At 47.9% G+C, this 27,827-nt stretch overlaps 1 protein-coding gene across 2 annotated transcripts in view; it reads right to left on the bottom strand.

Moving 5' to 3' along the window:
- SETD1B (SET domain containing 1B, histone lysine methyltransferase) overlaps positions 1-11,684 on the bottom strand; it is a 48,067-nt gene extending 36,383 nt beyond the window's left edge. For both annotated transcript variants that reach the window (XM_061466297.1, XM_061466298.1), the window contains exons 1-6: positions 11,071-11,684; positions 10,600-10,754; positions 10,076-10,174; positions 9,324-9,594; positions 6,025-6,137; positions 2,261-3,439 (exon numbers count right to left, since the gene is read on the bottom strand). In XM_061466297.1, coding sequence (XP_061322281.1) covers positions 2,261-3,439; positions 6,025-6,137; positions 9,324-9,594; positions 10,076-10,174; positions 10,600-10,754; positions 11,071-11,143 — 1,890 coding nt within the window. In that variant the 5' untranslated portion in view covers positions 11,144-11,684. The remainder of the gene's footprint in view (positions 1-2,260; positions 3,440-6,024; positions 6,138-9,323; positions 9,595-10,075; positions 10,175-10,599; positions 10,755-11,070) is intronic.
- Between the last annotated feature and the right edge of the window lie 16,143 nt (positions 11,685-27,827).

Below are 27,827 nucleotides of genomic sequence, written 5' to 3'. Positions count from 1 at the left end.
TGCTTCCTTATGATACTGCATGAGCCCTCCCTGCACTAATATATCATCTCTGCTCCACTCCCCACACCACACAGTCACGAGAAATATTCGGGTCTGCCTTCCCTCTGTTTTGCTGGAGGATTCTCTGAAGGACTGAAAGTTGAATAGTGGTACTACAATAGGCTGAAGCCGAAGGTTCAGCTTTCCAGCCCTTAGACAGACTCAATGCCCCTCTCTAACTCAGTTGGAAAGCTGCAGCTCAAATTTCAGCCTATGTTAAGTCACTGTTCAGTTCTGCTCCTCCAGCAAAAGAGAAGGAAGCCAGGAGAGCTTTTTTCTGAAGCAAAAAACAGGGAGAGGGGGGGAGAAGGGTGGAGGAAGGAAGTAAAACACATGGAGATGGTTTTTTTTGTGCATCAGAAGGAGCAATGAAAGGCACAGGCAACTTTTCAAACATGCCAGAATAGTTCAGTGTGACTTGTAACCAAGAGAAGGTTGAATAAACAGCTCCAACAACAAACATCAAACTTTTTTGTGGGGCGGAGACAATTAAGACAGCAGTGACCTGCCTGGAGACCCTGCTACCACCTTGCTGACTTCTGCAGAGGATCGAGGCATTTGCATCATTTTGTATCACAGAACCATCAATGTGAGCTTCTGACACCCAGCATCTCATCAAGGGGAGACAAAGACTGGACATGGGCTTCAATGTGATCTCGCTGCTGCCCCACATCGCAATCTACAAATGTAACAGCCCAGTCAGTCCCCCAGTGCTGATGGAAAGTGCCTGACCCCACACACCATCCTAAACATGCTTAGTATTGGCTTGCATGAGAGTAAAGAACAGTAGAGACAAACCCAGAGTGGCAAGGAGATGGGAGATGCCTTCCTCACTGGTTTTAGGCAAACTAAGAGTATTCCTCTGAAGCCTGCCAGCCCAAGCTCAAGGAATCGAAACTCCATTCCTAATTAACACATCATCAGGTCCCACCAGCCAGGGACTTGCCTCCCAGGAGGAGATCCTGGGCCAGCCTAGATGATGAATGAGACCTCAAGCAGCTGAATTGTTTCAAAGGCTAAACTGGCAACTGCAAGGACAAGCAGGCTTGGAAAGGCATGTAGAAACAACAAAATAAGCACTAGAGTTACTGGGTTTTTGTTGTCTTTAGCTCCGAGCCCTGCACTCTTGTTTCTGCTGCAGCGCTTTCCCTCAGTTAAGCACTCTGCAAAGCCCATAGCTACAGGAGCAGCTCCTCCTCTCCTGAAATGCAGCCACTTCTCCAGTGAAAACCTCACCACTGCAGACCGCTGGAGGGAAACCCATTCTGCCAGCTTAACCCCAGCAAACTTGCATGAGTAAATTCAATTGATCTGCCCCACTCGGGTCATTTACGTAAGACCAGCCCGCTCGGATGCTTGAGGTCCCCTTACTGCAGAGTTCTTGCACACCAGGCACAGCAGCTCTGTTTCCCTGCATGACTATTATAAACACTGAGAAGAAACAGTCTAGCATTTGCAAAGATCTGCATTTTGACTGTTCTTTGACACAGCAGAATAGCACTGACAGGTCTACTGCAGCGATACATTTGTTGCAAACCTCCCAAACAGACACACTGTGCAAGGTAATTTCTCTGTCTGCTGGCAGCTTTCCACACTGCTAAGCTCTAGCTGTCCCTTCAGCCACAAATGCCCCAGCAGAGGCAGCAAGTTCTGCTCTATTATTGGAAGACTTCGTGGAGCACATCCCCCACAAGCCAACTACCTCCCCCTTTCAACTGAGCGAAGTGAGTATTAAAACGCAGCAACTGTCTCCCATTCAAACCAGACGGCATAAATAGCTGGAGAGCTATCAAACGAAGTACACATTCAATACTTCGCTGTAACATGAAAGCTCTGCTTAGCAAGTGGGTGCACACTTACACACCCGTGCTCAGGGACCAAAGCAATGGCAGAAAGTGCTCCATTAACTCCTCTAGTGGCTTAAGTGACTGTCGACACTCAGGACATTCACACAGCACAAGCACTGGCCAAAGTTCTGTGGCTTGGGCAGTCCTTGAACTCTCCCAGAGCTATAAATTGCAGCAGGCTGCTATCAGGAACAAGGGACGCTGGAGACTGGCAAGTTGATTAAGACCATCACTTTGAGTCCCTCATTTTCAGCTGCCTTAAGAAAAAGGCTCCAGAAACCTTATGCTCTAACAACACCCAGAGTGCAATTCCCAGCCCTGTCCAGCTCTAGGGATACAGATGGAGCTTCAGAACTCAGCTCCAGCTCACTTACCTCATCCATTTTTTCTGACGTTGGAGTCTGATCACCAGGCACCATTTCTTTAGCCTCTGAAGTCTCAAGTTTGGAGGTCCTGCTCAGCTGGTCAATGGGAGTCATGCTGGCCTCCGATGTCCCCCGGGAATTCTGACTCAACGAAGCCGTCCCAGGGATAGGCTCGTCGTCGTCAGAGTCAGGTAACGGCGTGGGGCTGATGTCCTCCAGGCCTGTGCTGGAAGGGCGCGAGGAAGGTGTCTGACCTCTGTAACCAGGCTGGGAGTTTGAACCGTACATTGGGATGGGAGAGAGCTGGGAAGAAGAGGAGGAAATGGGGCTACCTTCCATTCGGATCTCGTTATCTGAGTCATGCTCATTCAGAAAGGGTAACTTTGTTCTCTGCTCTTTTAAGAGCATCTCAATCCTTGAGTCTAAACTGTTATGCTGCATTTCAGACTCCATGGTGGGGGTGCCAGGGGTCTCGCTTCTCTCTGGGGTCTGAGAGAAGGATGCTGTGCTCGGTTCAGGAGCAGAGTTCGATTCGGGCAAGGGTGGAGGAGGCTCCTCCTGTTTCTCCTTCACTGGGACAAAATCGATGTTAGGGGCAGCGCTGCTTTCCACAACCATCTCAGTGGGAGGTGGTGCAGGTCTTCGATACTCTGCTTCCCTGGAAGTTTGGGGAAATGGCTGCTCATCGGCTTGGGGAAATACAGCTGGTGCTTGGTAGGGAGAGAAGGCAGATTTGTAGCTCGAAGAACTAGAGTGGCTCAGGGGAGGAGTGTGAGAGAACTGAACTGGCTCCGGCTGATGGGACTTGTAAGTACTAAACTGATGCTCCGTCCCTCGGAAAACACCCACTGAGTTATGGACATAGTGATGGCCCGGTCGACGGTTGTAGGCATCCGTAAATTTAGTTTCATGTCTCCTGGGTTTGTACCCACTGTCCTGCCCAAAGTGGTACACGGGCGTTGTCTGACGACTAGAATAGGTGGAGTCCTGGGAAAACGGCGTCCCTAACCGTGGGGTGTGAGGTGTTCCTTGGGACTGAGGGGTAAACTGGCTGTAGGAGTTTGGGGTGTCTTGCCGACAGCTGGAATAGGCTGTGTCATGGGAAAACGGGGTGCTGCTGTTGGGGGTGACAGAGGATCCCGCAGAGGACAGGTTGCTGTCTTTCAGGCGCTTCAGGGAATCCGTCAACTACAAAAGCAGAAGAGAGAATTATCCATTATTGACAGCTCCCTTGGATTTGAAAGGCAAGCAAAGAGGAACTTGTCTGTAAGAGGAGGAAGAAGAAAGCAGATACAACAGTATTCCTTATGAGCTACACCCAAGAGCATCAGGTGAACAGGAGACTTGCACAACGCTTTCAGCTAAACGTTTCATTTTCAGCTCTGTAAGGCTTGTCTAAATTGCAAATAGGAAAGATAATCCAGAAAATTCCGAGCAATGAAATTATCAATTTATCTTTTTTAATGTGAACAAATCAAAACCTACAAATCAGCAAACTGCAACCAAATCTATGCTGCAGGGCTTTGTGCTGGTCCAGCTGAGGGAGCTGAGCCACAGACCTCTCTACCGAACGTTCATCTCTAGGAAGAAGGGAGAAGGTTACAGGTATAAAAGGCACAGAAAAGTTCTCTACAGCCAGAAATACCTTTTTAAACCCCATCCCAAAGACAAATGCTGAAGTAGAGCCCTACTGATCATGGCATCTGAAACTGAAACCCTACAAGGCTACAGAGCAACAAGTAACTGCTCTGCAACTCACTTTGTAGGCACATTCAGGGGGTTTCTAAGAGGAGGCCTGCTCCAACTCAAGGCTCTGCTGAGGCATAACAGTGCCACTCTAATGATTAACACCACAATCAATGGTCTACAATGCAAAACAAGACCTCAGTGAGAATCTACCTGGTAGCAAAAGGCAGGACTGAGCTCCAAATCCCCAAAAGGACAGTGAACTGGAGAGACTACAGACTGGCTGCTCTCCCAGAGCACAGGTGGGTGGAGACAGCCTTAAAACTATCTGTTTGTAATACACCAGCACCTCCAAAGCTGAGCTCTCTCCCCTGCCTGCTTCACACACCACATCTCACCCACTCAATAGTGTGGACTTGCTATTGGTGTGACCCCCTCGAGACCATGACCACATGGACGTCAGGGAAGTTTAGTTTCTTCCTCAACTGTTCTAAAACCCACAGAAAGGGTCAAGAACCAGCCACATGCTTCCTGCCAAAATCCACATCTCTGCACCTTTGGTGTAGGTATGATGTGGATTGTTTTTCAGTGGGGTCTGGATATAGTCTGCAGGCAGGGATTGTGGCTCATAGAACTGTCAGGTCTTTGTTGCTCTGCATGAGGGAGAAAGCAAATGTCAGGAGTATTTTACTAAACTACAATAGCAAACAAGTTCATTGGCAGATTCTAGTGACAAGAACATGCTGCAAACAGTTAAAGTTCCCCACAAAGCAATAAATTTTGATGGTAATTGGAAAAAAAAATCAATTCAGGATAATGATATAATACATGAACACAAGATCTAGGGAAACAATCTTAAAGACAATTACAGCAGGGACTGCTATGGGGGATACCATCAATTTTTGCTGTTAACCCTGAAAAAGGAGTAAGAACAAACCTGTGTATTTTCATTTGAGATGTGCAACCAGCAGAAATGAAAAGCCAGGCCCTGCTCATAGCAGGGCTCTCAGGAAAATCATTACTTGCCTCACTCCTGTCTTTAAAAATACTTTGCTAGGAGGTAAGGAAGGATCAGCCTTTTTATGATTCTCTTAAAATGATACTGGTGTTTTGCCTTTTTGCTGGTGGAGTAGTTGGTGGGAGAATTTTATTGTTTTTCAGATCAATGGGATTTTCACATTCAATGTGCAGATCTCCCCTATCCTGAAAACATCTGATCAGGGAATTAATGAAATTCTGGCATTTTAAAAACTCCTAAGAATGCAGAGAATTAGAAAGAAGAGGGAATAAAAGAGAAATCTCTGCCAAATCTCTTTCAAATTTGATGCCTTAAAGTGAATTCCTAAGCCACAATCAGGAGCCAAGGTACACTCAGACAAGCCAAGAACGCTTAACGACTTCACACAAACAGGCTTCACTTCCCCTTTGCCCTCTCATCCCAATGGATTTTGCAAGGGAGCAGGTAACTGTAAATGCCATTTAGAGAATCATACCCTAGATACCAATCATACCCTGGAAGCCCTCAGGAACTCCATCCACTGCTTTTATTAGCAACTGATTCCAGTGACTAATTAAGATTCTGGAAAATTGATGCCACTATTCAAGAGTAGACACATTCTATCACTCAGCCTTTAAGCAAGGCTGAAGAATGTACGCGCTAAGGATTACACACTGCAGATACTTGGCCAAATGTACCACTGTAAATCATTCCCCCTGACTTCAAGGGAATAACCTCATCTCAGGGACAGACCCGATCCAGTCATAACTGCAGGAATTTCTAATGTTAATAGGGCACATACTGTCAGCTCTATAAGCATTTTTCACTCAAAGACAAAAAGCACTTACCATGCTATGCAGACACCAGCATACAGATTAGCCACATGAACTGCATTCACAGAGTTACATTTGCTATGGCAATTAGAAGCAAGTTATATTTAAAGTTAATTAGTAACATCCACTGAAACTATAGCAAGACAAAAAAAAAAAACAAAGAGAAGCTAAATTAAAAGTGTCAAAATGCCCACATTAACAATGCATGGTTGGAATTTTCTAGAAAGTTATTCCTAAAACCAAACTAGCAGACATACCTGGAGAGTCTCATTCACAGTTGGCGACACGTCCTGTTCAGTGCCCACAGGGAGGGTCTGAGGAGTGTAAAGACCATTAACAAGCAGTTCATAGAACCTCATGCGGGTTTCACCTGCGCAGACCACAATGAAGAGTTGATTATAATCAGAAATAACACAGCCCAAGCAAAAAAGATTCTTGACACCCCTAAGACCCTGCTACCACTCCCAGCCCACTGCATCCATGCAACAGAGGAGCAGGTATCACCTCTGAGGCTCGCAGGGATCAGTTTTAAACGACCTGCTAGGCAAGTGAAGTCAGACACTCCCTTTCCCAGCCAAGGCAAGGAGGTTTCTAAATCCATTTTCCTCTTCTCAGCCCGCTTGGCAGCTCTGCTCTTTACCATGCTTTCTGGAGAGCGGCAGCTTCCCTCTTCTCCAAAGTGCCAAGCAAATAGCTTGCAGATTTGAGAAGTGAAACTCTCACTCAAGGGACAAGCCTCTGCCAACACCCAGAGCCACTTCAGAAAGCTCTCCCAACACACCTTGCTAGTAGAAACTGGCTGTTACTAATGCAAACACAATGCTTGGGAATGCCAAAAACAAAACCGTTAATGCTGCTTTCCCAGAAAGACACCAACTAATCCTTTCTTCTTTTCCCCCTAGTTTAAGGTGTGCTCGGCAGCATAATTCAAAGAGTAAGAGCCAGAGAAGCAAACTGTCCCACATACTGTTACTGAGCATTAGCCTTTTCATTCCGAAATTCTATGAAGACCCAGTTTCTTAATATTGGATTTTTTTTTATTCCCACAAAACCCCAATCCTACTGATTTTGCAGTTCTGCAAGAAATCTGTCATCAGCTTCAAAGGCAACAGAATCAGGCCCTGGAACTGTTGGAATTTTGCTCTTAAAGAATACATAGAAAAATGGACAAATCCAGCACCCGAGCCCAGAAAATTAATTCAGGCAAGATCTGCCCTTAAACAGGACTACTTTCATGAGGAATTCCTGCAGGATCAAACCTCAAACTGCCTGTGAATCACTCTGTACAATTTCAAAGCACAGCACCCTTTAGCACGATTCTGCAGACTGGAAGAGGCTCATTTATCATTTCTCTGGAATAAATGCTGCAGATGAGGTTATCTGGGTATCAAATCTCATTTCACAAAGCCTTGAGCCACAGGCTCAACTATGTAAACTGTTTTAGTTCAACTGCAAACTTTAGTCATGACAAAACGAATCTCTTCACTGCAAGATCTTGAAGAGATGCTTGAAATACTGTGCTTAAATATTAACATACACACCCCCAACATACGACTACAATGGCAGGGATATGGATGTGTCAGGCTTCCTCTAAAACCTGCTTCCAAATAAACACAAAGTAATTGTTAGAAAGATAGAATGTTTCTTCCTGGATTTCCAACATAATGCAACAGAAGTTACAATTTCATTTTTAAGGAGGTTTATGAATGTGAAATGATTCCTAACTGTTTCTCTAAGGAGAATTATTAAGTGTGTCCATTTTACAGATGAATAAACTGAGGCAGAGAAGTTGCTTTAAACTAGCCTGCCTCATATGAAGAGGCTGGACTTACTACTTCCAAATTCCCAGCTTTGTGTTCTGGCCAGACAGATAAAAACGCCACATTGACACCAAATATCTATTTGCTAGACTACGAAAATCAAGTTTTTAACCAACCTTTCATTCTCCTGAAAAGCTAAATCCTAGAAAGACATATTGAAAACTCTACATTATCTACTTTAAGAACGTCCTAACCTGCTAATGCTATTTCAGGAATAACATTTTTACTTGATTCTGACAGATTATAGCACACTGACAGTCTTACTCTTTTAGAATGAAAGAGATGCAAGTGGAAAAAAATACATTAGAAGCATAGAGCTGGCAAGCAAAAATGCAATTCAAAACTAAGACTTCCATGTTTTCTCCCAAGAAACAGAAGCATAAAAGCCCCTCATTTGCCTGACGTGCAGCTAACTTTCCTTAACAGCTGCCTTCTCAAGGCTTGCAAAGTGGTTTATCAAGGGAGAAGTAGGAATGTTGTACAATCAGCTTGTTTAAAATGCCTCTCATTAAGATGTGCACCACTTATGAGCCTTCTTTAGCTTATGTTATTAAATCTACAAATGGTTAATTTGTTCTTAAGGCTAATTTTTACCTCCAAAGTAAGCAGGGGAAGGAGCCAGTCTGTAAAAACTAATGATACTAGAATTTCAAAGTACACATATGCAAGGGTCAAACTTAACTCACAATAGAAAATATTACACTGCTACCGTGGTTTTTCCTCTAACGGTGATCAGTCATGTCAATAAACATCCTACTATACCCTCTTACTACATGTGGCATGCCAAGTGCTGTGGAGGTTGTGCACTAAATCACTGAAACCTTTTAATATCAGAACAAAAATACCAGCATTTTTAAGATAATGGTGTTAACAATGTCCTCTTTGCAAGGAAGAGTGCAGCTAGTCAGTTCTGAACTAGAAATGCCATGTTTGGAATGAAGAAGTATAAGCAGTAACTGACTTACACCTCTTCATATACAGAAATTTACTAAAATTTAGGCACATTTTAGCTAAGCTTTTCACTGACAAGCTTGGAGGAAAGAGAAAAAGACAAAGCAGTGAAATACAGTGCTTCCAGAAACTTTATTGGGCTCCCTGGGGCTGAGGGCTGGTTACCTCCGGGACTGGAAGCTCCTGTCGCTTTAAGAGACAGTCTCACACTTACACACTCGCACACACTGACAAGTGCTGCGTGTGCACTCTTTTGCTGCCAGCCTCCAGTTTGCTGCTAAGTATCAATGAAATGCCAGGCACGCAGAGGACAGCACCCGGCCCCGCTGCTGCCAAGAGAATCCAGACGTTTAGGTCCAAGGAACCTCCAAGGTCTGGCCAAAACTCCCAAGTTTGCAAAAAGCAGGTGCCACGGGGTCCGGTAGCCCTGGGAGGTGGCTGAGCAGGGTAAGGCTGGGACATGGAGCTAGGGCACACGACAGACCTCCGAGGGCAAGGGACAGGCAAGGGACAGGCAGGGGACAGGCAGGGGACGGGCAGGGGACGGGCAGGGGATGGGCAGGATGGCAGCATTTTGCAAATTACAGGGCTGTCTCCTAGCAACAGACAACACATTTGGCTCCACGTGACTTGCAAAGGCCCCAGGAACCAGACCCGCTCAGGGGGACAGCAGCACTCCCTTCAGACTGGAAACCACAAGACCCTCATCACCTCTCGTTTTAGGAGGGGGACGGGCAGCATCACCCCAAACCACAAACACATGAGGCCGAAATGTGGCCCCTTACCTTTTGTATCCAGCTCCACGTGGATGATGTTGCCCATGACAGAGGTGTTGTGAAGGTGCTGGACAGCCTCCCGGGCTCCCTTGACAGTGGCAAAGATCACTTTGGCAATGCCCAAGTGCTTCTTGTTTTTGGGGTTGTAGAGAATCTCCACCTCCTCCACTTCACCGTATTTCTTGCACATGTCAGTCAGGAAGTTTTCACGGATGTTGTCGTTCAGCTTGGCAAAGGTGACCTGCTTGGGGGGCACTGGCCCCACGTAAAACTCATCAATCTGGAAACAGGCACAAGGTGGAGGGGTGATATCGTCAATGGGCATGGGGGAAGTTAATGGGAAGGAGAGGGTTAAAGTATCCTGCAAACTTTAGGGAAAGAAAACTGCCTCCAAGGGTCTGAGATGAACCCGGAGCTGTGCAGAGCCTCTGCTGCTGCAGCCATTCATTGAAACCGATGCCTTTTGGGGCTACAAATGTGCGTTTTGAGCAGTGCTGTCAGCAGAGAGCCCTCCTCCACTGCCCCCTGCCCGAGGAGCCCCCCAAGACACAGCTCCAACACCTTGAAGCAATCTCGTCAGACAGCTGCATTGATCCCTCCTTATCTTTATAGGAAAGGATTATTGTTTAACAGTTTGCCAAATAATAATGCTACTAAGAGCATGACTGTCATTTAAATGGTCCATTAAACTATTTGGAACTGAGGCTTCACTCCCAGATAAAACAAGAATACAGAGCTAAACCCAAAAGTCAGGGCTGTACCTTGAATTTGGGGACAGACAGCTCCAGCTCTTTAGTTTTGGTCCATATTCGCCCTATTCTGGGATCCCTGACACAATCCACAGGAGCGATTCCCGAGTTCTAGGAGGAGGAGAGAAAGCACAAAACCAGCAATAGCAGGGCTTGAAACTGAAGATACAAATACAAGGAAGAAAATAAACCCCAAGGAAGCCTGGGCTGTCTCGGGGGAAGGGGAAAGCACACTCACACACATAAACGCACGTGTCAAATTGCAATACTGCTGGGAAATGCACACAGATTGGAAACACGGCAATAAAGCCGCAGGTTTGGGCTCCTGACAGTTGAATACACAGTGTCAGGTGGCGGTAACTTCGGTGGCTGCGTCTGTCCCCCCAAAACCCCCCTCCCATACACAAGAGCTACAGCGGGGGTTACCACGACCCGGAGGGGCCCCCCAGACCCCCAAAACACCGGTAAGAGAGAGGAAAAGGAATGCTGAGGGGGAGCACAACACAATGGGGGAAACCAAAGACCCCCCCACTCACAGGCATGCTGAAATGTTGCCCATCGTAACGGTAGAGTTTGTGCTGTCCTTTTTTCAGAGCTGGGTCAATAATCAACTTGTAACTTCTCCAATGGTGATTTCTTTTCTCGACAGAAGTGCTGGCTTGCGTGCTGTTCTCCATTCCGTTGATCCAACCTGGCGCGGGGGGGGGGGGGGGGGGGGGGGTGGGGGGGGGTGGTGAAGAAGGGGGAAGAGGAGAGAAAAAACATACGGAAAAACATAAAGTTAAAAAAAAAATATTCAACAAAGACCTCTTCGTCGTCGGTTTTTTTTTAAAAGAGCCGCCCGCTCTACACACCCAGGCAGGGAGGAAATCCACCGCGAAGAGAGCCCCAAAATGGGGGAATTGCCAGCCGGGTCCCCCCTCCACCCCAGCCAGACAAGAGGCAGAGAGGGAGGAGGAGAGAGGAGGAGGAGGGGGGGGGAGGGGGGGGGAAAGACCCAATCTCACTTGAACTCTGCTTTTTGCCATGATCTTCAGGGTGCTTGGCTTTTTCCCCCGCCTTGATCTCTCGGAAAGACATCGCGCTCGGCGGCCGATCGTCTCCGGGCGGCGAAAGGCGAGCTCCCGTCTCACATGGGGCCGGTTACCGGCGCGGGCTGGCCGCCAGGCTCCTGCCTCCCGTTTTCGCGAGCCACCACATATTGTGTGTGCTCGCTGCTGGCGGCGGCGGCCTCCCACAATCCACCGCTGCGAGCGCCGCGAACGCCTAACCGCCCTCCGCCGCCTGCACATTCACGGCGGCCGCGCCGCGCAGCCCCCGGCCCGCGGCCGTTCCCCGCCGCCCCGCCGCCGCCGCGCACCGCCGCATGGGCCGCCGCCGGGATGGGTTGATTTTTTTCCTCTCCCCGCCCCGGGGTTAACGGCGTGCGGGGGGGCGAGTGGAATCTGCCCGCTGCATTTACTTTAGCGCAAACTGTTTCTAAACAAGATGGACCTATAGGTGGGACAAGTTATTTTTTTCTTAGGGGGAAGACTTCACCGAGCCCGGGCCGGGCGGAGCGCGCCGCCCCGCTGCGGCGGGGAGAAGGAAAAGGGGGGGGTGTCGGCGGAGAGGGGGAGCGCTGCCGTTCGGCGGCACTACGGCTGGGGACAGGGGTAAAGAAGGGGGAGCAGTTTTGCTTATTAAAGGTCCGTGGCCGGCGGCAGCCAATCAGCGGGGAGCTTCCATTTTGTTTTCGGTATTAAAGGCCGGGCGGCGCGGGTCCCCCCGCCGCTCACCGGGGCGCGGAGCACGGGCGGTGCGCGGTGCGCGGCTGCACACTCGGTCCTGCGGGGTCCGCGGCGAGCAGCCCGGGCCGGGAGCCGGGTAATTGGTTGTTGTAAAGGCAGCGGGGCGGCCGCAGCCAATGGGCTCGCAGCTTCCATGGGGCTTGAGTTATTAGACGGCGGTGTTAACGCCATCCTTCAGCAGACGGCTGAGGAGAGGCCGCGAGACCCGGCAGCCATTTTTCTGCAGTGGAGCGAAATGGCCAACTGGGCTTTTCCTTTGTTCCTAAACGGGGGATCCGCCATGTGAATGAATGCACACCGGCCACTCGCGGGGAGCGCTCGGGGTGGTGGTCATGTCTGGCACCATGCTAGAGGACTCACTGAAGAAGGAGGATTTAAACAAACACCACTATAATCAAAAACCAAAAAAACCTTTAGAAAAACAAATGCGGATTTTGGTTTTTTTTGCCTCTCTTTCCCTTATGGTTCGGGATCCATCTTTGTCTTGTGTAACTAGGTCACGGCACACCCTATGTCAGCAGTTAGCAATTGCGAATGCCAAAATGAGAGTAAATACATTCTTGTTTTTTTCTGTTGTTGGGCTGGGGAGGGGGTTTAAGCTTTATACAGCTCTCTAATGCCTGAGCAATAAATCGTAGAGAGTATTTCCTGTGTTAAACACTCGGTTCCTGGCCATTTTTATTAACTCCTTTGGTGCTTATAAGGTAATGTTTTAAATTCAGGCATAGGAATAGTGAATTCTGGCAAAAAAAAAGGCAATTTCGCTATGATAAGCTTTTTTTCTTTGTTTCCTCTTATGTTGTAAGTACCCAATCCATTCTTGTCCTTGCTAAGTGTAGTTTTCATGTTAATGTTACCGAAGTGGTCCTTCTTGCTAAGCCTTCATTTGCATGTCTGATGTTCTCCGTTTTGTTCATCTAAAACCAATTTATGCTTTTTGAACTATTTTAAGCGAAATACCTAGCTAAGAGCTGCTTAAAAAGTCGTTTACAGCCAGCAAACGTGAACCAGGTGTTTTCACACTTAACATGTGCAGCTGAAACCTACGAAGGGGAATATTTTTAGTGTCTGCGTGCTCTGTGGAAAAACACTGAACGTCCTTTTTATGTACAGAGTCAATCTGCCACAGGAAGGTAGATTTAAGCCTCGAGTAAAGAGTCCTCGCTGCGTATGGTCAGTCAACAGAGCTGGACAACTCTTTTCTATTGCCTTTTTCTCCTTTTTTTTGATGCTAGCCCACTGCCACACAAAGATCCGTAACTATCCGAACAGGATCCGCTTTGACTTGCAAACGTACGGGACAAGTGGTGCTACAGATCATATATATTTATAGCGGTTATTTTAAAAAAGCATAACAACTTCACCTTCAGAGCTGCTTTCAACTATGGTGCGCGGGTAAGTAAACCCTTTTGCCCTTGCAGAGGAACACAGAGCCCAGGCCTCTGCAGCTAACGTTATTGTCCTGGGCGGAACGATCCTAATGGTCGTCTGTCTGAGCGCTGGCGATCTCCTTCTCCTCAGATACATCTAACAGCGTCTCTGAAAGGGCTATTTTCAGGGAGGGATTTCTCTTTTTCTGGTCGTCCGCAGCCCTGGGGTGTTTGTTCTGGTGAATCCATTGCTAGGCGTTCATGTGGCTGTTCAAGTGAGCACACAAAAAACCCCAGTCAAAGTCTGCCTGCGAACAGGGAGATGTTACTGAAGTTGGTTTTGGAGCCGGCGGAACGGCGGTGGTGGTGGTAGGGATCCCTTAACGTGTTTTATCCGTCTAATTACAGAAGCTTGACCAAGAAAAAAGGCAACAAAATGGGTGTGGGGGGGTGTTTTTTCAAGACGGTGAGTCTTAATGGCGGCTGTCTCACTAAAAAGCACGGTGAAAATCCTTCATACCGAGAGGCAGTGACTTGGAGAGAGGGGGGAAAAGAAGGAGGTCTGGAAGTAAATCCGAAATGAGGGAGTTTCCTTCCAAGTGAGGGACCCTTTGCAGCCTGAGTTTTACAGTTGGAGAGCCGTGACGCAGTTGATATTCACAGCAGTTGTGCTTTAGTGCAGCCACCCAGCCCATGCAATGGCCTCCCCGCCGAAGTCTGGTGGGTTTATTATGTGAAAGCCTGCGGAAGCACCGTGTCCCGGGCGCCGGGAGGGGCGGCTGGCGGCGGGCAGGGCGCTCCCGGTTGCGCTCCATGTTGGGTGAGAGTAGCCGCCATCATGGCTTCTCCTTCAGCGCCGCGTTCTCCTCAGCGCTGGGGCGGCGGCGAGGCGGGCTCTCCCCCACTGCCTGGCGGCGCTTCGCGTCCCGATCACTGCAGGGAAATGGCCTCTTTTTTTTTTTTTTTCCCCTTTTTTCCTCCCTTTTCCCTCCCCCTTCCCCTATCGCTTTGTGACGGGACGTGGAAGGCGAAGCCGAGGAGGGAGCGGGGCGCTTGGCTGCTTTTTCCCCCTTCGGCTGCCGCGCACAACATGGCCGCGCCGGGAAGCGCCCTGCAGCAGCGAGAGGCGGCGGGGCTGGCGGCGCTCCAGCCCGGCCGGGGAAGGCGGGGGGGGGGGTGTGAAGCTTAGCGGGGAGGACAAAGGCAGCTCGCATAATGGAGGCGAAGCCCTGGGTGCCTATAAATAACGCCGCCCGCCCCTCGCCTTCCTCCCTTCCCCCAGCCGCAGCCTCCCGCTCGCTTTTGTGAATACCAAAAGATTAAAGTAGCCTAATGCCGGGGGGGGAGAAGAAGAATAGAAAGAACAAACAGCTCCCCCTCAAATAAAGCCCAGGCAGCTGTGGGGGGACGGCAGCGGGGGGGCTCCAGGCAAATGAGGCGGCAGCGCTGGCTGCGGGAGGAGCAGGGCGGCGTCGCCATCCTCCCCGCCCGGAGCGGGCTGCGCTGCGCCCTGCTCCCCGCCGCTCGTCACATGCCTCTTTGTTGGTTTCCATCTCCTTGCCCCTCCTGGGCTTCCCCCCCCCCTTCGCCATCGCCATCGCTCCGCCGGGGCAGCCGCTGCCCTGCCTCCACCCGCCCGCCCGCCCGCAGCCGGGGTGGGGTGGGGTGGCCCGGCCTGCAGCGCCGAGCTCTCCCCGGGCCCGCAGCCGGGCTGGGCTGGCGCGGAGCCGGCTGCAGTGCGAGCCGCCATGGCCGCCGAGGTGTCAATGTGCCTTTTTTGCTATCTTTTTTTTTTTTTCGTTCTCCTTTTTTCTTTGGGTTTTTTTTTCCCTTTTTTTTTTTGTCTTTTTTTTTTTCTTGGAGCAGATTTTGCTGCAGCTCGCTTTGGGTGGAGGCGTGGGGGTTTATTTCGGAGCTTCACAAGCCTGGCTATGCTCTATGTGAGGAGCTGCACCTCGTGCTCCACTGCAAACCCAAATTAGATGAGCTAGGAAAAGCCTGGCTTGAGCAACCACTGCAGAGGGCAGGACAGGGAGGAAAAGCAAACACTTAGAGGTGGCCTCCCCGGTCAGGCTATAGAGCAGGACCGTCCTGCGGACCCTGTGGGAGGGAGAAGGTAAGTGGCTGCTTGGCAGAGGCTGCCTGCGGGAGCGGCATGTGCGGGGCAGGGTGCGCCCTGCCCGCCTGTTCCTGCGGCTCAGGACCAGCCGCTCCGTGGCTCTGTGAAACCCGTGCTGCGGTATGTGCTGTTCTCCTGCGAGGGAGCAGGGTGCTGCCGCGAAGTAGGCACCGTTTCGCAACGACGCGAGGGCTTATGTTCATCTCTCCATCTCTTGTTTCCCCCCCCCACCCTCCCTTCTCGTTCCTCACCGGGTCAGGCTGTGTCGAGAACAAGCGACAAACCGTCCGCACAAACAGAACACGTTTCCATGGAAGGGAAAATAGATATATCTGTGTGTTTCCGCACTGTCAGGTTGGCTTTAAAACGCTGTGGTGCTGGGAGCCATGGCGGACCCTTTGCTCCGTCCCTGTGAGGCATGCCGTGACCGGCCAGACCGGCTGGGAACGCCTGGCCCTGATTCCTGCCACGGCTGCAACCGCTTGCCTGGTTTACAATGGCTCCAAACAATAATCTGCTGGTAAACTGGGACGAAATGGTGACGTTTCTCTTAGCTAAACACCATTAAAATGCTCCTCTGCTGTTTCTCAATAGAGGTGAAAAGCAGTTTAGCTTCCTGGAAATGGCCGAAACAGGCGACGTGTAGATCAAAGTACAGCGTGGATCTGTTCTTGGTTTTGCAGGGGGGTTTTGAACTGGAGCAAAACCTGGTTTCTGCAGCTTGCATCGCAGTGAGTTAAGCCAGCACGTGAAGTCATTAAAAAGCAGATTTAAACAGCGTCATCAGCTGTTAGCTTGCCTGGGATTTAAAACTGATGTTTAAATAGATATTTGGATATGAGTAATAAGCTTCTTTTAAACCTTAACGTTGGTCTGGTTAACCCTGAAGCATACTGGCTTTGCCTGACGCAGGCTTTGAACCGATTCAGCCAGCCCATAATACTGTGGGAGCTCGGATAGCTTTGTCTGTACTTGCACCTCTCTGCGCATTTTTCCAGGACTGTGATCTTTGTCTGCAGTTAATCATTGCTCAGGACGGCCGGCCGTTCCCGATGGTAGAATCCATGAACTGCTCCAGCTGGGAGAGGTCCTGACGCCCGCATACGTGCAGACCAGGGCCAGCAATGGCTGGGGCAGCAGGCGTCGTGCAGCGAGCGCGCCGTGCGGACCCAGTGAGTTGTGTGGGTCCTCAGCACGTCTGGAAATGGGGTTTGTGAGTCCGAGACGACAGTTTCTTTCCATTTTTCAGTTTCTAAATGACTGTAATGTTCAGCGTAGTTTAAAAGTCACTGAGGCATTCGAGACCGGTTGCACTCTCGGAGTGGGTGGTTTCATGGCTGAACCTTGTATCTGAAAAGCTGAATGTTCTGGTACAGCGTGTTTAGATCCCAGAAAGGTCAAACCAGACTTTCATACTTGGGTTAGACTGACCCTGGTTTACTGCATGAGACTCTTCAGAGAAAGAAAGAGATCTTTCAGGAGAAAGGGGAAAAAGCGAGGATTTTTTTCTCTCTGAACAGCTTGCGGTGACTCTGTGCACATTCCTGAAGCAAAGGGGTTTGTTCTTGCCCTCCCCTGCATTGTTGAGTGGAAGACTCTTTATGGTAATTATTTCAGTGTCTGTTATCAATATGAAGTGATTTAATTTCTTTGGCAAAGTGTTGCAACGAGAACAAATCAGATTGAGAGGCAAAGGGAAATCAGAAATATGCAGCTGTTCTGCCAAACAATGATCGTGACTGTTTACAGCCCTTTTAGAGTGGCTTGTACACAGAACCCTTTATAGCGAAGGTTTTCATGTCACAATCCACTGCTTGTGCAGGGAAACTAGATTTCTAGATTATAAAGGACAAAAGAGACCCAGGTTCATCTGGTCTGACTTCCTGCATTATGCAGGTCATTAGATCTTTGTGAATTTGTTGCTTTTTCTCAGTTGAAGGGATTTAACTGCAGCATACCAGTGCCTTAGAAAACCATCAGGCTTCCATTTTAAAATGGGCTGCGAGAGAGTCAAATAAGAGTAAATTGTTTCTATCAAAAGCTGCCTGACAGACTGGAAATCAAAATACCTTTTTAAACGTGTCTAGTTTCTGCTCTCGGTTTCTGGATGTTGCTGTATCTCAGTCTGCTTGACGGAGGAATGCTCCCTTGCCAGATTTCCGTCCCTGTTGTAGCTGCGTACGGGCGGATCAACTGAGCATTTAACACTCCCCTTGCAGACTTGCAGAGCTCCCCCTCGGGTCCTTCTTCACTAATCCTATAATCCTTCCTATCGCCGTTCCCTTTGAACACTCCAGTTCTTTACTGTTCTGAGCTGGGCAGAAAGGGTTGGAGCGATCAATGGTAATGATACCAGCACCACCATCCCCCCCTGGCTGGAATGGCTCTGTTAGGCATGCAGGGATTACACCAGCCCATGGTCAGCTGGTTCCCAGCACGGCTGCTAAAATACTCTCAGATCTCCTTCTTGGGATGGCATCCCCATACCGTTGGTTTGTGCTCTTTGTCCTCCATCTGTGGCTTTACACTTGGCCATCTTGAAAAGGACAAGTCTTCAGACGGCTTGCAGCGCCCTTTTTGTTTTGTAAAATCCCCTCCTGCTGCCGTTGAGTGTCCCCTACAGACCTGGTTTTGTATTCCAGATAAACAACTGCTTCTGCCTCTGCTCTAGGAGTTCCTGGTTCTGGGTGTGTGCACACCTCAGCTGAGTCAATGTTGTGTCAGGAGAAGGTTGGGATGTACACCATGCTCTTGCCACATCCCAGTTTCATGGAAGAAAGCCCAGTTTAAGGAGCTGGAAGGGAGCCAGGAAGCACGCTGCAGGATTTGCCTTCCCCAGTGTCTATAACACAGCCATTAAATAATGCAGGGCCTAAAACAGGTAGTTACAGGACCCAGAAAAGAAAGGTGACAGCTGTGTTTTGAGGCCTGCCTGTTCAATGGATTTTAATCCATTGAATTATGCCACCTTAGTCTTTCATTCTCCTACTCACGTGAATGCTTCGCAGAGGTTGAAGCACAGCACATCAGCCCTCTGGCAGAAATCTCCTACTAGTGCTATTACGATTTCCCACCAAACCTTGCAATATACAGCAGTTTCTCCCTCAGCAGCTGAAGTCACAAAGCTTTGTCTCCCATGTGTCCCTAAATACCCTCCGACAAATTTCCCAGCTCTTTCCCAGCCCTGCCTGGCCTGTCTGGCAGAGTGAGGGGTAATGTTCCAGCTGGGAGCTCCACAGGGCCCAGCCAGGCAGCAGTGCTGCCCCTGGGCATGAGCCTTTTCCCAAACCCAGGTGGAGGCTCTCCTCTTTACTCTACTCAGCTGTTCATTCAGTACCTAAATACATTTGGGACTTCTTCCTCACTGCCAGATTTGATTGGGATTGGAGGAAGGAGCAGAAAAATCACATAGAACAACATAGTCACGTTAGACTTTTATTTTTAGGAAACCAGGCTAAGAATATCAGAGGAATATTGAGTAGGAATATGGACAGGGTATTTGCTTGTTCAGGGTTCTTTTTTTGCCATTAGATTTTTCATTTCTTCCTAAGAACAGCAGATGATCTGTCTGGGGAATTGCTCAGCCAAAATAAGCAACCTCCTGACAGGTTTCACCTGTGTCCCAGCATGCTCTGAGGATGCTTGGGATGTAAGTAAGCATTGAACAGTGACAGGGAATCACTAGTCTGCTGTGTCATTTGGCTGCCTCAATGCAGAGATGTGTGGTGATACCCAAGAGCGGAACAACCATTTATTCTGTTTAAGATCCATACAAATTTTGATGGGACACACTGGATATTTGCCAGGGCTGGGGCTCTTTTAGGCTTCTTTTTAAACTGTATCTGTTCATGTTATTTTAGTGCTATGACAAAGCCGCCTCTGTAAGATAGGTAGTGAGAGCTTTCAGAGATCTAATCATTCGGGAGCTATAAAGGAATAAAGAAGCTGTTTCAACACCTGACTTGCAGAATGTTTTGTGGTGCCTCTTGCCTATTGATATGCAGCTGCTACTGAAACACGATGATCCCCTCAGAATGTACAATGGGTTATTTTGTAGCATAATGCTCATAAAAATAATGACATAAATCAAGAAGGTTGGCAATTGTAATCAATGTTCTATAGCCATCCAATTACTAAACACTTCAGTTCAGTGCCTCGTGGCCTAACCAGTACAGTCTTACCAAAAGGAGTGAAAAGAATGTTCCATTTAATGAATCCGGGCACTCGCAGAGCTTGTATCAAAAGGAGATGAAGACAGAGGTAAGTAGTCTAAAAGGATATTTATGCATTAAAATGCTTGTGTATCTGGACACCTATTGTTAAACTGTCTCGATGTGATGGTAGCTGGAGACCAGGGAGCCTTTTTAACAGCACATTCAGGGAACATTCCGATTATAAGTGATAGGGTATAAAATGTTGCAGCCAGAAAAGCGATGACAGAGATCAACTGGAATGAGTTTAGCTTACAAATCAGAGCAGTTTGTTTTAACTGGTGTGGCGCAGACAGTGTACAACGCAAGGCCAAGCCAGTTTTGCCCTTGACATTGTTGCCATTGCTCTCAAATCTGCAGTTAAAGATCCTGATCTTGATTTATTTGCTGACAGCACGGTTGGGAGTGCCCCAGCTGCTCCACTAAGCCACGGGTTTCAGTGATGGGCCAGAATGTGCCGGATTAGTGAGTGCTGTGCCATCCATTGCTGCATAACAGCAGCTCCCAGTTGCTAAGCAGCTGCAGAGCCGGCTTTGCCTTCACTACCAATCAGCTGTACTATGGGAGCAACACGGGTTCCCCTTGAGCAGTGGAGAGGAGCCGGCAGCATGAAAAGGGAGCAGGAGCCATAGCAAAATCTTTCCCTTTCTGACGGGCCCCTCGGCAAAGATGCTGGCACGAAGCAAAGGGACACTGGATGGCCCAGGAGCAGGGGGCGGCGGCGAGGGGAGGGAGAGCCAGCATATGTGCACAGCAGAGGCTACAAAGACAGCAGATCTGAGCAGAGCAGGGGGCACAAACCGGGGAGAAAGGAATGGGAGAGAGGCCAAATGCACAGTCTGGAATAGAAAAACCCCAGGAGGAGAGTGCGGCATATGGAGAGGGGAAAGAAAGCAGAACCTGCCTAGCCTGCGAATAATTGAATAGAAAATACAGGAAGAGAGGGAAGGAGCTTGATTCATTACTGCCCTTCACCTTGTGGAGAGAGCTACACCCAGGAAGAGGAGGTATGAACTACAACAGCATCTTTCATGTTTGGCAGTAAACTGTAGGTTTTACATTTCAACCCTTGCCATTCACAGTGTTCTCGCTGCACAGCCTCTGCCTTTTGTTCACACTTGACTCCTGCAGGCTCTGTTCTTATCTTTGCTAGCTTCTAATTTATTTTCACACTTGCTTTAGCTTTTTTTGGGTGTTTCTTTTTTCTGAGGTAAGTCTTCAAATACCTTTTATTTAACTGTTTAACCTTCCAGAGGGCAGGCCATTGCTAATTTCTAACTGAAGTTATTCCCACCACATCCTCAAAGCTGTTGCTGCTTTTCTCCCCCCAACTCTCTTCCAGGAGCTGCTGATGGAGAACAGGGTTCCCTTTGCTTCCTGACACCTTCCCCTGCACATTGTCTTCCCTGTTGCTTGCACAGTGCCTGCCAGCAGGCCAGGAAGACTCTGCTAACAGCGTACAGGAAGTGGTCCCTGTGGCAGCAGATTATCACAGACGCCTGACATGTTGCATAAGGAGGGGGGGTAGAAATGTCACGAACGTCTGCGGGTGTTGTGACCAAAAGAGGTTCTGTTCCACCACTGCTCAGCTGCCCACATGAAAAAACACTTGAAGGTCTCAGCGCCTAACATGCAATTGGCTGCATAATAGGAAATGCCAGCACGTTCCTCTTCCTGCCTCATCCAGACACAGGATTGAGGGGCACATTTGGGCAGGAGGGTGGGGAGAGGAATGGAAGCTCGTGCAGCTGCTGCCCTGCTCTGCAGCCAGCCCTGTCTTGCCTGGAGGCCTGTAACTGAGAACTCGTTTCCCCAGTCCAAGATTGAGTCCTAAAAGGAAAACGGAGGTGCCCACCCAGATCTACAGTGGAAAGGGTTTCCTGTGGGCTCTCTGTGCGTATTCAAGCCAATGAAAAATTGACAGATACACAGCCACATGTGTGGAAGATTTTTGACTAAGGTGCTATATTTGTCTCCTTCCATTTGTCTGCAGTCCTGTATCTTTGAGCAGGCACTGTCTATAGACTCCTAAGGCTGTTAAAGATACAGGGGCACTGACATTTAACAAGCAGATTCAGCTGCCTTTTACATGGGGACATTTCTAACCTTATGAGAGATGTAAGTTTAATTAGAATGGTTTTCACCAGGAAATCTCCCCGCCTTAAGAAATCAGAGCTACTGTGTTAATACCAGTAAGCAACTGGGAACTTGACAGCGTTCCTGTTGTTACAATGAGAGTCAGGAAGGGTGAAACGTGTGTAGGAAGGGAGAAACACACAGGAAACATGCCATCAAGGACAGCGGTGTCGAGCTCCACAGGCAGCGTGCCAGCCCGTGTTCGGTGATGGCCTGTGGGCTGGGAGGTTGCTGCCCTCTACGTGCCTGTGCACACCAGATCACACCACCACAATTGCTCAAACACCCCCCCAACCTGCTCAAACAGCTCGCAACAGGGATCTGCAGCCAGGCCACTCTGCACCAACAGCCCGTCCAGCTCCCGTAAGTGTAGCACAGGCCAAAAATCACAGCTCTAAAGCAAACATGACACAACTACAACTGGGTTTATTGCCAGTTATTAATTAGCCTGCTCTGAGCACCTCTGGTTCTTTGCAGGGTTTGCTCTGCATGGGTTAGTGGCTACTCTCAGGTCTGAGATAGGCTCAGTCTGGGCCTGTCCTTTGTCTACTGATGCTCTGACAAGCTACAGACATGTCTGGCTCCTGCCAAACCTCCATCCCTATCTATGACTTCCAGACAGGCAACGACAGAGCTTCCCATTTAGCTCTCCCCATACATCTAGCACTCTACAAGAAGCAAGCATAAATTACAGTGTCTCCTATAGGCATATAAACAGAGGCTTTTATCTTCTCTTCAGTCTGTAGGAAGTTTGCACAAGTATCAGGTGGGAGGACACCAACTACACACATTAACTGCTCTTTAACATCAGTGCCATACACGGCAAAAGCCTGCCCCTATTTCATCCACAGCCCTTTTTCTTATGGCCTAGTTTGCTTCCTTTTTTCTCCTCCTGTGAATATTCCCAGTTTCCCCATGTTCTTGTCCTAAAGGTTTGAGAGCTTCCTGGGCCAGTTGCAAGAGTGATGGCTATTGTATAGCCAATGCAGCAGGGAAATGTTGATCAAAGCCTGACTCTCTAAATGGCTCTGAAACACATATGTTCAGGTTTCATTGTAGCTCAGACAGTGAGAAGCATATTTAGGAAGCCAAACCTGGGATCATTTAAGTCTGAGGTTCTCAAAAGCCTCCCCAAAACACAGCTCCACACGTTGCAGGTTTAGTGGAATCTACCAACCAGTTTTCATGGAACATAACCCAGATTTGGCCATCCACAGTGGAATCACCTACTCCACACTTACCCCTGCTGCATAAACTAAAGTAGCTGAACGTAGCTCCTGCTCTGCTGCTGTGGTCATCTTCATTAACATACACTCCTACTGGTTTCAGTCCTCCCTTGACTCTAAGCCACATGTACACGAAAACAAAATATCTCTCTCTCTACCAGGAATTACCTCCTTTGGGAATGGGAGAAGGGAAAAGTAATCTGAAGAAAGCAGATACTGCAAAGCATGCTCTGATTTTGGAGAAAACCTCTCTGTGCTTACTGGGTCAGGTGGAGCGTTAGGTAATGAAAGCACAGGAAGGCACAAGCCAGGGGGATTTTAGTGGTGTATACTAAAGCAATGGGTGAAAATACATTCTACTGCAAGGAAGGCTGTTTACAGCCCCTTTCCCTACGTTTCCCAAAATTACTTCCTGATGGGATTTATTCTCTGCTGCAGATCTGGATGCAGGAGAGCATCTGGTACTGATTAATTTCACACAGATCTGCAGCAGAGCCCTGTGCTCACACTCAGCCATTAGCAAGCCCATGCATCGCTCCTGAACCTGCTTCTTCTGACTGTTCCCATGGTAAAACCAAGCACGGCTCCCAACGCCAACACAGCCTGCAGAGCTCTTCTGAAACAAGGCAGTTTGAATCCCCCTCATTTCTCAGCACAGAGGTGGGGGATGAGATCCAGCATCTCTGTGATAGCTCTGCCAGCCTGTGTTGACAAATTCCTCCCCATCACTCAGTATAGCTGTGCCAGCACATCTGGGAGACACACACGTCGCCCAGATCCGTGGGGGCAGAGTTCTGGTGCCGTTGGCAGACACTTGCTTGTTCATTTCATGCTTTTCAGAGATCAGTCATCGTGTTTGATGTTCCAGAAAAACACAGGATCCTTGGCTTATCTTAACCTTGTGCTACCTATTTTTTACAACAGAATTTGGCTTGTGAATTTACACTTCAGTGACGAACAGCAACTTGAAACTGCCCCTAAGCCCCTGCTGTATCAGGCTGAGAGCTACCACATTGATTAACACACTCTTCACGTTTGTAAAGGGGTTATTTTTCTCTCCACAACTGTTGTTTCATTAGAAACTGAGTTGTTTCTAATGAAAGGTGAGGTTCAAAATACAGCATGCTGGCCACACATGTACCAAGTTGGCCACGTTTGGCCCACACAGTTGGCACCCTGATGTAAAGCATACAGAGAAAATAACCCAAGAAACAGTATGTGCTCCCTGTAAATAGCTGCTCTCTTGGTAGTCGGTGTGTGGTTTATGAACAAATCTGCCCAAACTGCATCAAAGTGCCTGATTTTGCAGAGTTGTGTGTCTAATTTGGCTAACACCTTTGCTGCACACCGTTGTCCTGGTTTCTTTCATAGCCTTCTGAACCCAATGTTAGCACTGGGACAGGTTTTATGTAGAGTTTATTGAAAGATTTTTGCACTTTTTTAGTGCATGGGCCACCTGAGCCAAGTGAAACAGGAACTATGTTCCTAAGGCATGAAAAGGCAGAAAGGAAATTTTCTCCTTGAAATACAGTTTTTTCCACATGACTTAATAGTCTAGAAAGTTAATATTTTTCTGGCAGCACTTCCCACTGGGAGTAAAAAATATGGTTCCTACCCTGCCAAACAACAATGTCATCATGTTTTAGATTGGGTTAAACGTCTCAGAAACTGGCAGGTGTCACAGCCACCTTGCCTTCAGTGAAAAAGGCAATTGAGAGAGCCCTTATGAAACAAGGGATTTACATCAGTCAGGGCTACTACACAAAAAGCAGGCACATGGCAAGGTTTGAATAGATGGTGAATCATGTGGCCCAGGGGATTTTTCAGGGTGGGGGCGTGTGTGTAAAATACCAGGCCATGAGGACCAGATGGTAGAGCTCTGCATGTGCAAGAGGAACAGCAAGAAACGCTGCAGCAATGGATACTGAGAAGCAGCTGAAAGTCAAGGAGACCAGGAGCTTTGATTTTGGACAAAAGCTATTTCTAGTGCTGAGGGAAGGCCAAAGGAGCATTGGCACTGTGAGCAAAACACAGCTGAAAGGACAATTTTGTACAATTGTTCTGTAAACAAACTGAATTACCTTGAAAATATACCTTTGAGTTTATCATAGGCTTCTCCTCTTACACCGTCACCCACAACTTCTATGTGTGTGCAAGGTCAGTTCAGCTGTCCTACATGACAGCTTCCCCTTCTCTATCTGCGCTCCCTGTTCATGCTAAATGCTGTGGGGCAGAGGCTGTTCTTCAGTGGGGTCTGTGCACATCACAAACAATTGTTGCCCTTGTGTAACATCTTAATTTTATCAGAAAATCACTACTTACTTGATAAGTCCCATTCTTTAGGATCTGTCTTTCCTATTGTGAACTCTTCAGGGCGTCATCTCTTGCTCTGTATGTACATGCTGCAGTGGGAATTCATGGCTGGAAACACAATATCAGTGGTAATGTTAAAAATAAATATTTAAGGCTCTGTCTTGTTATGCATGTTTTTAACTAAGTTTCTGAATATTTCCTTTTATATAAATGGGGCTAAACTATTGTTAAGTCTTTGTAAAGCAGGGTCTGTATTATCACAAGAAAATTCTGAAGAGTATTTAAAAAGCATAGTCCTCAAGACATTTAGGAAGAACAGGTCCCCATTCTTGTCTAGCTTATATTACTATATAAACTAATAATATGAGTATACAGCAGATGGCGTGTGCTGTTACTCCTCAGTTGCAATTGTGGCTACACAATTGTATCCGTATCAGTAGTCTGAGACCTTGCTGGCTAGCTAAAATTGTTGTATTTTCTGTCAGAAATATTACTGCAAGCCATGCTTCTTCACCTAAGGGCATGCACTATGGTAGAGCTTAAGTGACTGGAAACATAAAACTTCGACAGTACTCAGTTCCTCCAGACAGAAGAGAGCTACCCAGAATATTCTGTCAAATCTGGTAACATCTACTCTTTGTGTTTTTGAGAAATGGGAGCATCAACTTATTTCATCACCCTATATTGTAAAGAAGTCAGAGTTCCAATATTAAACCTAATAGAATCATAGAATGGTTAGGGTTGGAAAGGACCTTAAGATCATCCAGTTCCAACCCCACTGCCATGGGCAGGAACACCTCACACTAAACCATGGCACCCAAGGCTCTGTCCAACCTGGCCTTGAACACCACCAGGGATGGAGCATTCACAGCTTCCCTGGGCAACCTATTTCAGTGCCTCACCACCCTTACAGTAAGAACTTCCCCTGTTTAAGTTTTAACCCGTTACCCCTTGTCCTGTCACTACAGTCCCTAATGAAGAGTCCCTCCCCAGCATCCCTATAGCCCCCCTTCAGATACTGGAAGGCTGCTATGAGGTCTCCACGCAGCCTTCTCTTCTCCAGGCTGAACAGCCCCAACTTCCTCAGCCTGTCTTCATACAGGAGGTGCTCCAGTCCCCTGATCATCCTCATGGCCCTTCTCTGGACTTGTTCCAACAGTTCCATGTCCATCTGTGAGACTTTTCTGGGTGTCTTCATACTAACCTGAATTACCCATCAATACCATCTAGAGTGTCAAAGCATCTTTTAAAAAGCATACACTTCCAGCAGTTTTCCTAACCCTTCACTCCTTCCTATTATTTTCCTTGGCAGTAGAGAAGCAACCAATTGGTAACAGGATGGGAACACAGATATTTACCATACTCCATTAAAGTCTTGACTTTGGTAATGCTCACTGGAAATCTCTGTGTGCACATTGAGTCTTGCCCTGCAGATGTGTAAGCTTTCAGTGAAACAACTTGTGCCAAAATCAATACAGAGGCCAAAACAGAAGTAGTAGAAGGACACTTGTAATTAATAATGATTAGATTTGAATTTTACTAATTGAGGGTTGAATCTTCCTCCATTTAAATCAGTGGCAGAATTCCAGATCAGGTTTTACTTTTCCACAGTCAGCAACATACACTTAGCTCTTGCATGGGACTTTGTATGCCGGAAGCTCTGCATACCCATTAATTAAGTAACTGAGACACTGAAGTGCTGTGTTTCTTCACTACTAAGTTGACTCACCACAAATAAACCAGCCATTACTTTAAAACACTCTGGAGCGTTTTGCCTTGATTTTACAATCTACTCATTTTTAATTGTTTTGTCCCAAACCTGAAGGTGTACGAATCTGAAAGGTTTCCTGAACTATAAAATGTAAAAGGAGACAAAACTCTGAGAGATGTAAATATTGTTTTGTGAGACTTGCAAAAGAAAATCAAACCCCAAAAAGCAACACCACCAACCTAACGACGACCACAAAATACTTTTAACCCAACACTCCCCCCTCCCAACACTCTTATGGCAATAATTGACTTGAAAGAAACCACCTGAATCACAGCACTCAGCTACAGGATGACACCTATCTGCTGATCACATCATACACAGCGTGATGCTGGGTTTGAGCCAGCTCCAAATAAGTTGTTTCAGGGTAAAAGAATCCTTTCCTGGCTGTTTCTGAATGCCCTCAGCCATTGCAGTCGACAGCAGCTGGCGGCTTTTGCTGTGTTCTAGATAACAGATACGAGATTCTGGTTCATAAAGCATCTTTTTGACAGCTTGTGTATTCTATATGGTTGATTCAACGTTTTCCTTAGTAAAAGGGTTACTTGAATAGGTGTGAACCTGACTGCCTTTTACTGATGTTATCTGTGTTATTCGTTGGTTATTTCCACGTCCCTCCAACTTCCTATCGTGGAAATACCCTTTTTGTTTGCCCTCTGCACAAAGCAGCCTTGCCTTGGAAGAGATGCGGCGTGCGGCAGCGTTTGCGCTGGCTCTGGAAGGCCATCTAGTGACACAACCGTGCAGCAGGCAACGCAAACCTGCTGGAGCCGGCATCTCTTTCCCCTCAGCTGCATTCAGTGACCTTGCTCCACTCAAAGCGTTCCTTTG

This window comes from Pezoporus flaviventris, unplaced genomic scaffold (genome assembly GCF_033815535.1).
Source record: "Pezoporus flaviventris isolate CSIRO_AGI_PZ_B2104156 unplaced genomic scaffold, CSIRO_AGI_Pfla_v1 ptg000041l, whole genome shotgun sequence".
Lineage (NCBI taxonomy): Eukaryota > Metazoa > Chordata > Aves > Psittaciformes > Psittacidae > Pezoporus > Pezoporus flaviventris.
The sequence above is the reverse complement of the archived record's forward strand: the minus strand, read 5'-3'. Positions and strand labels throughout refer to the sequence as shown.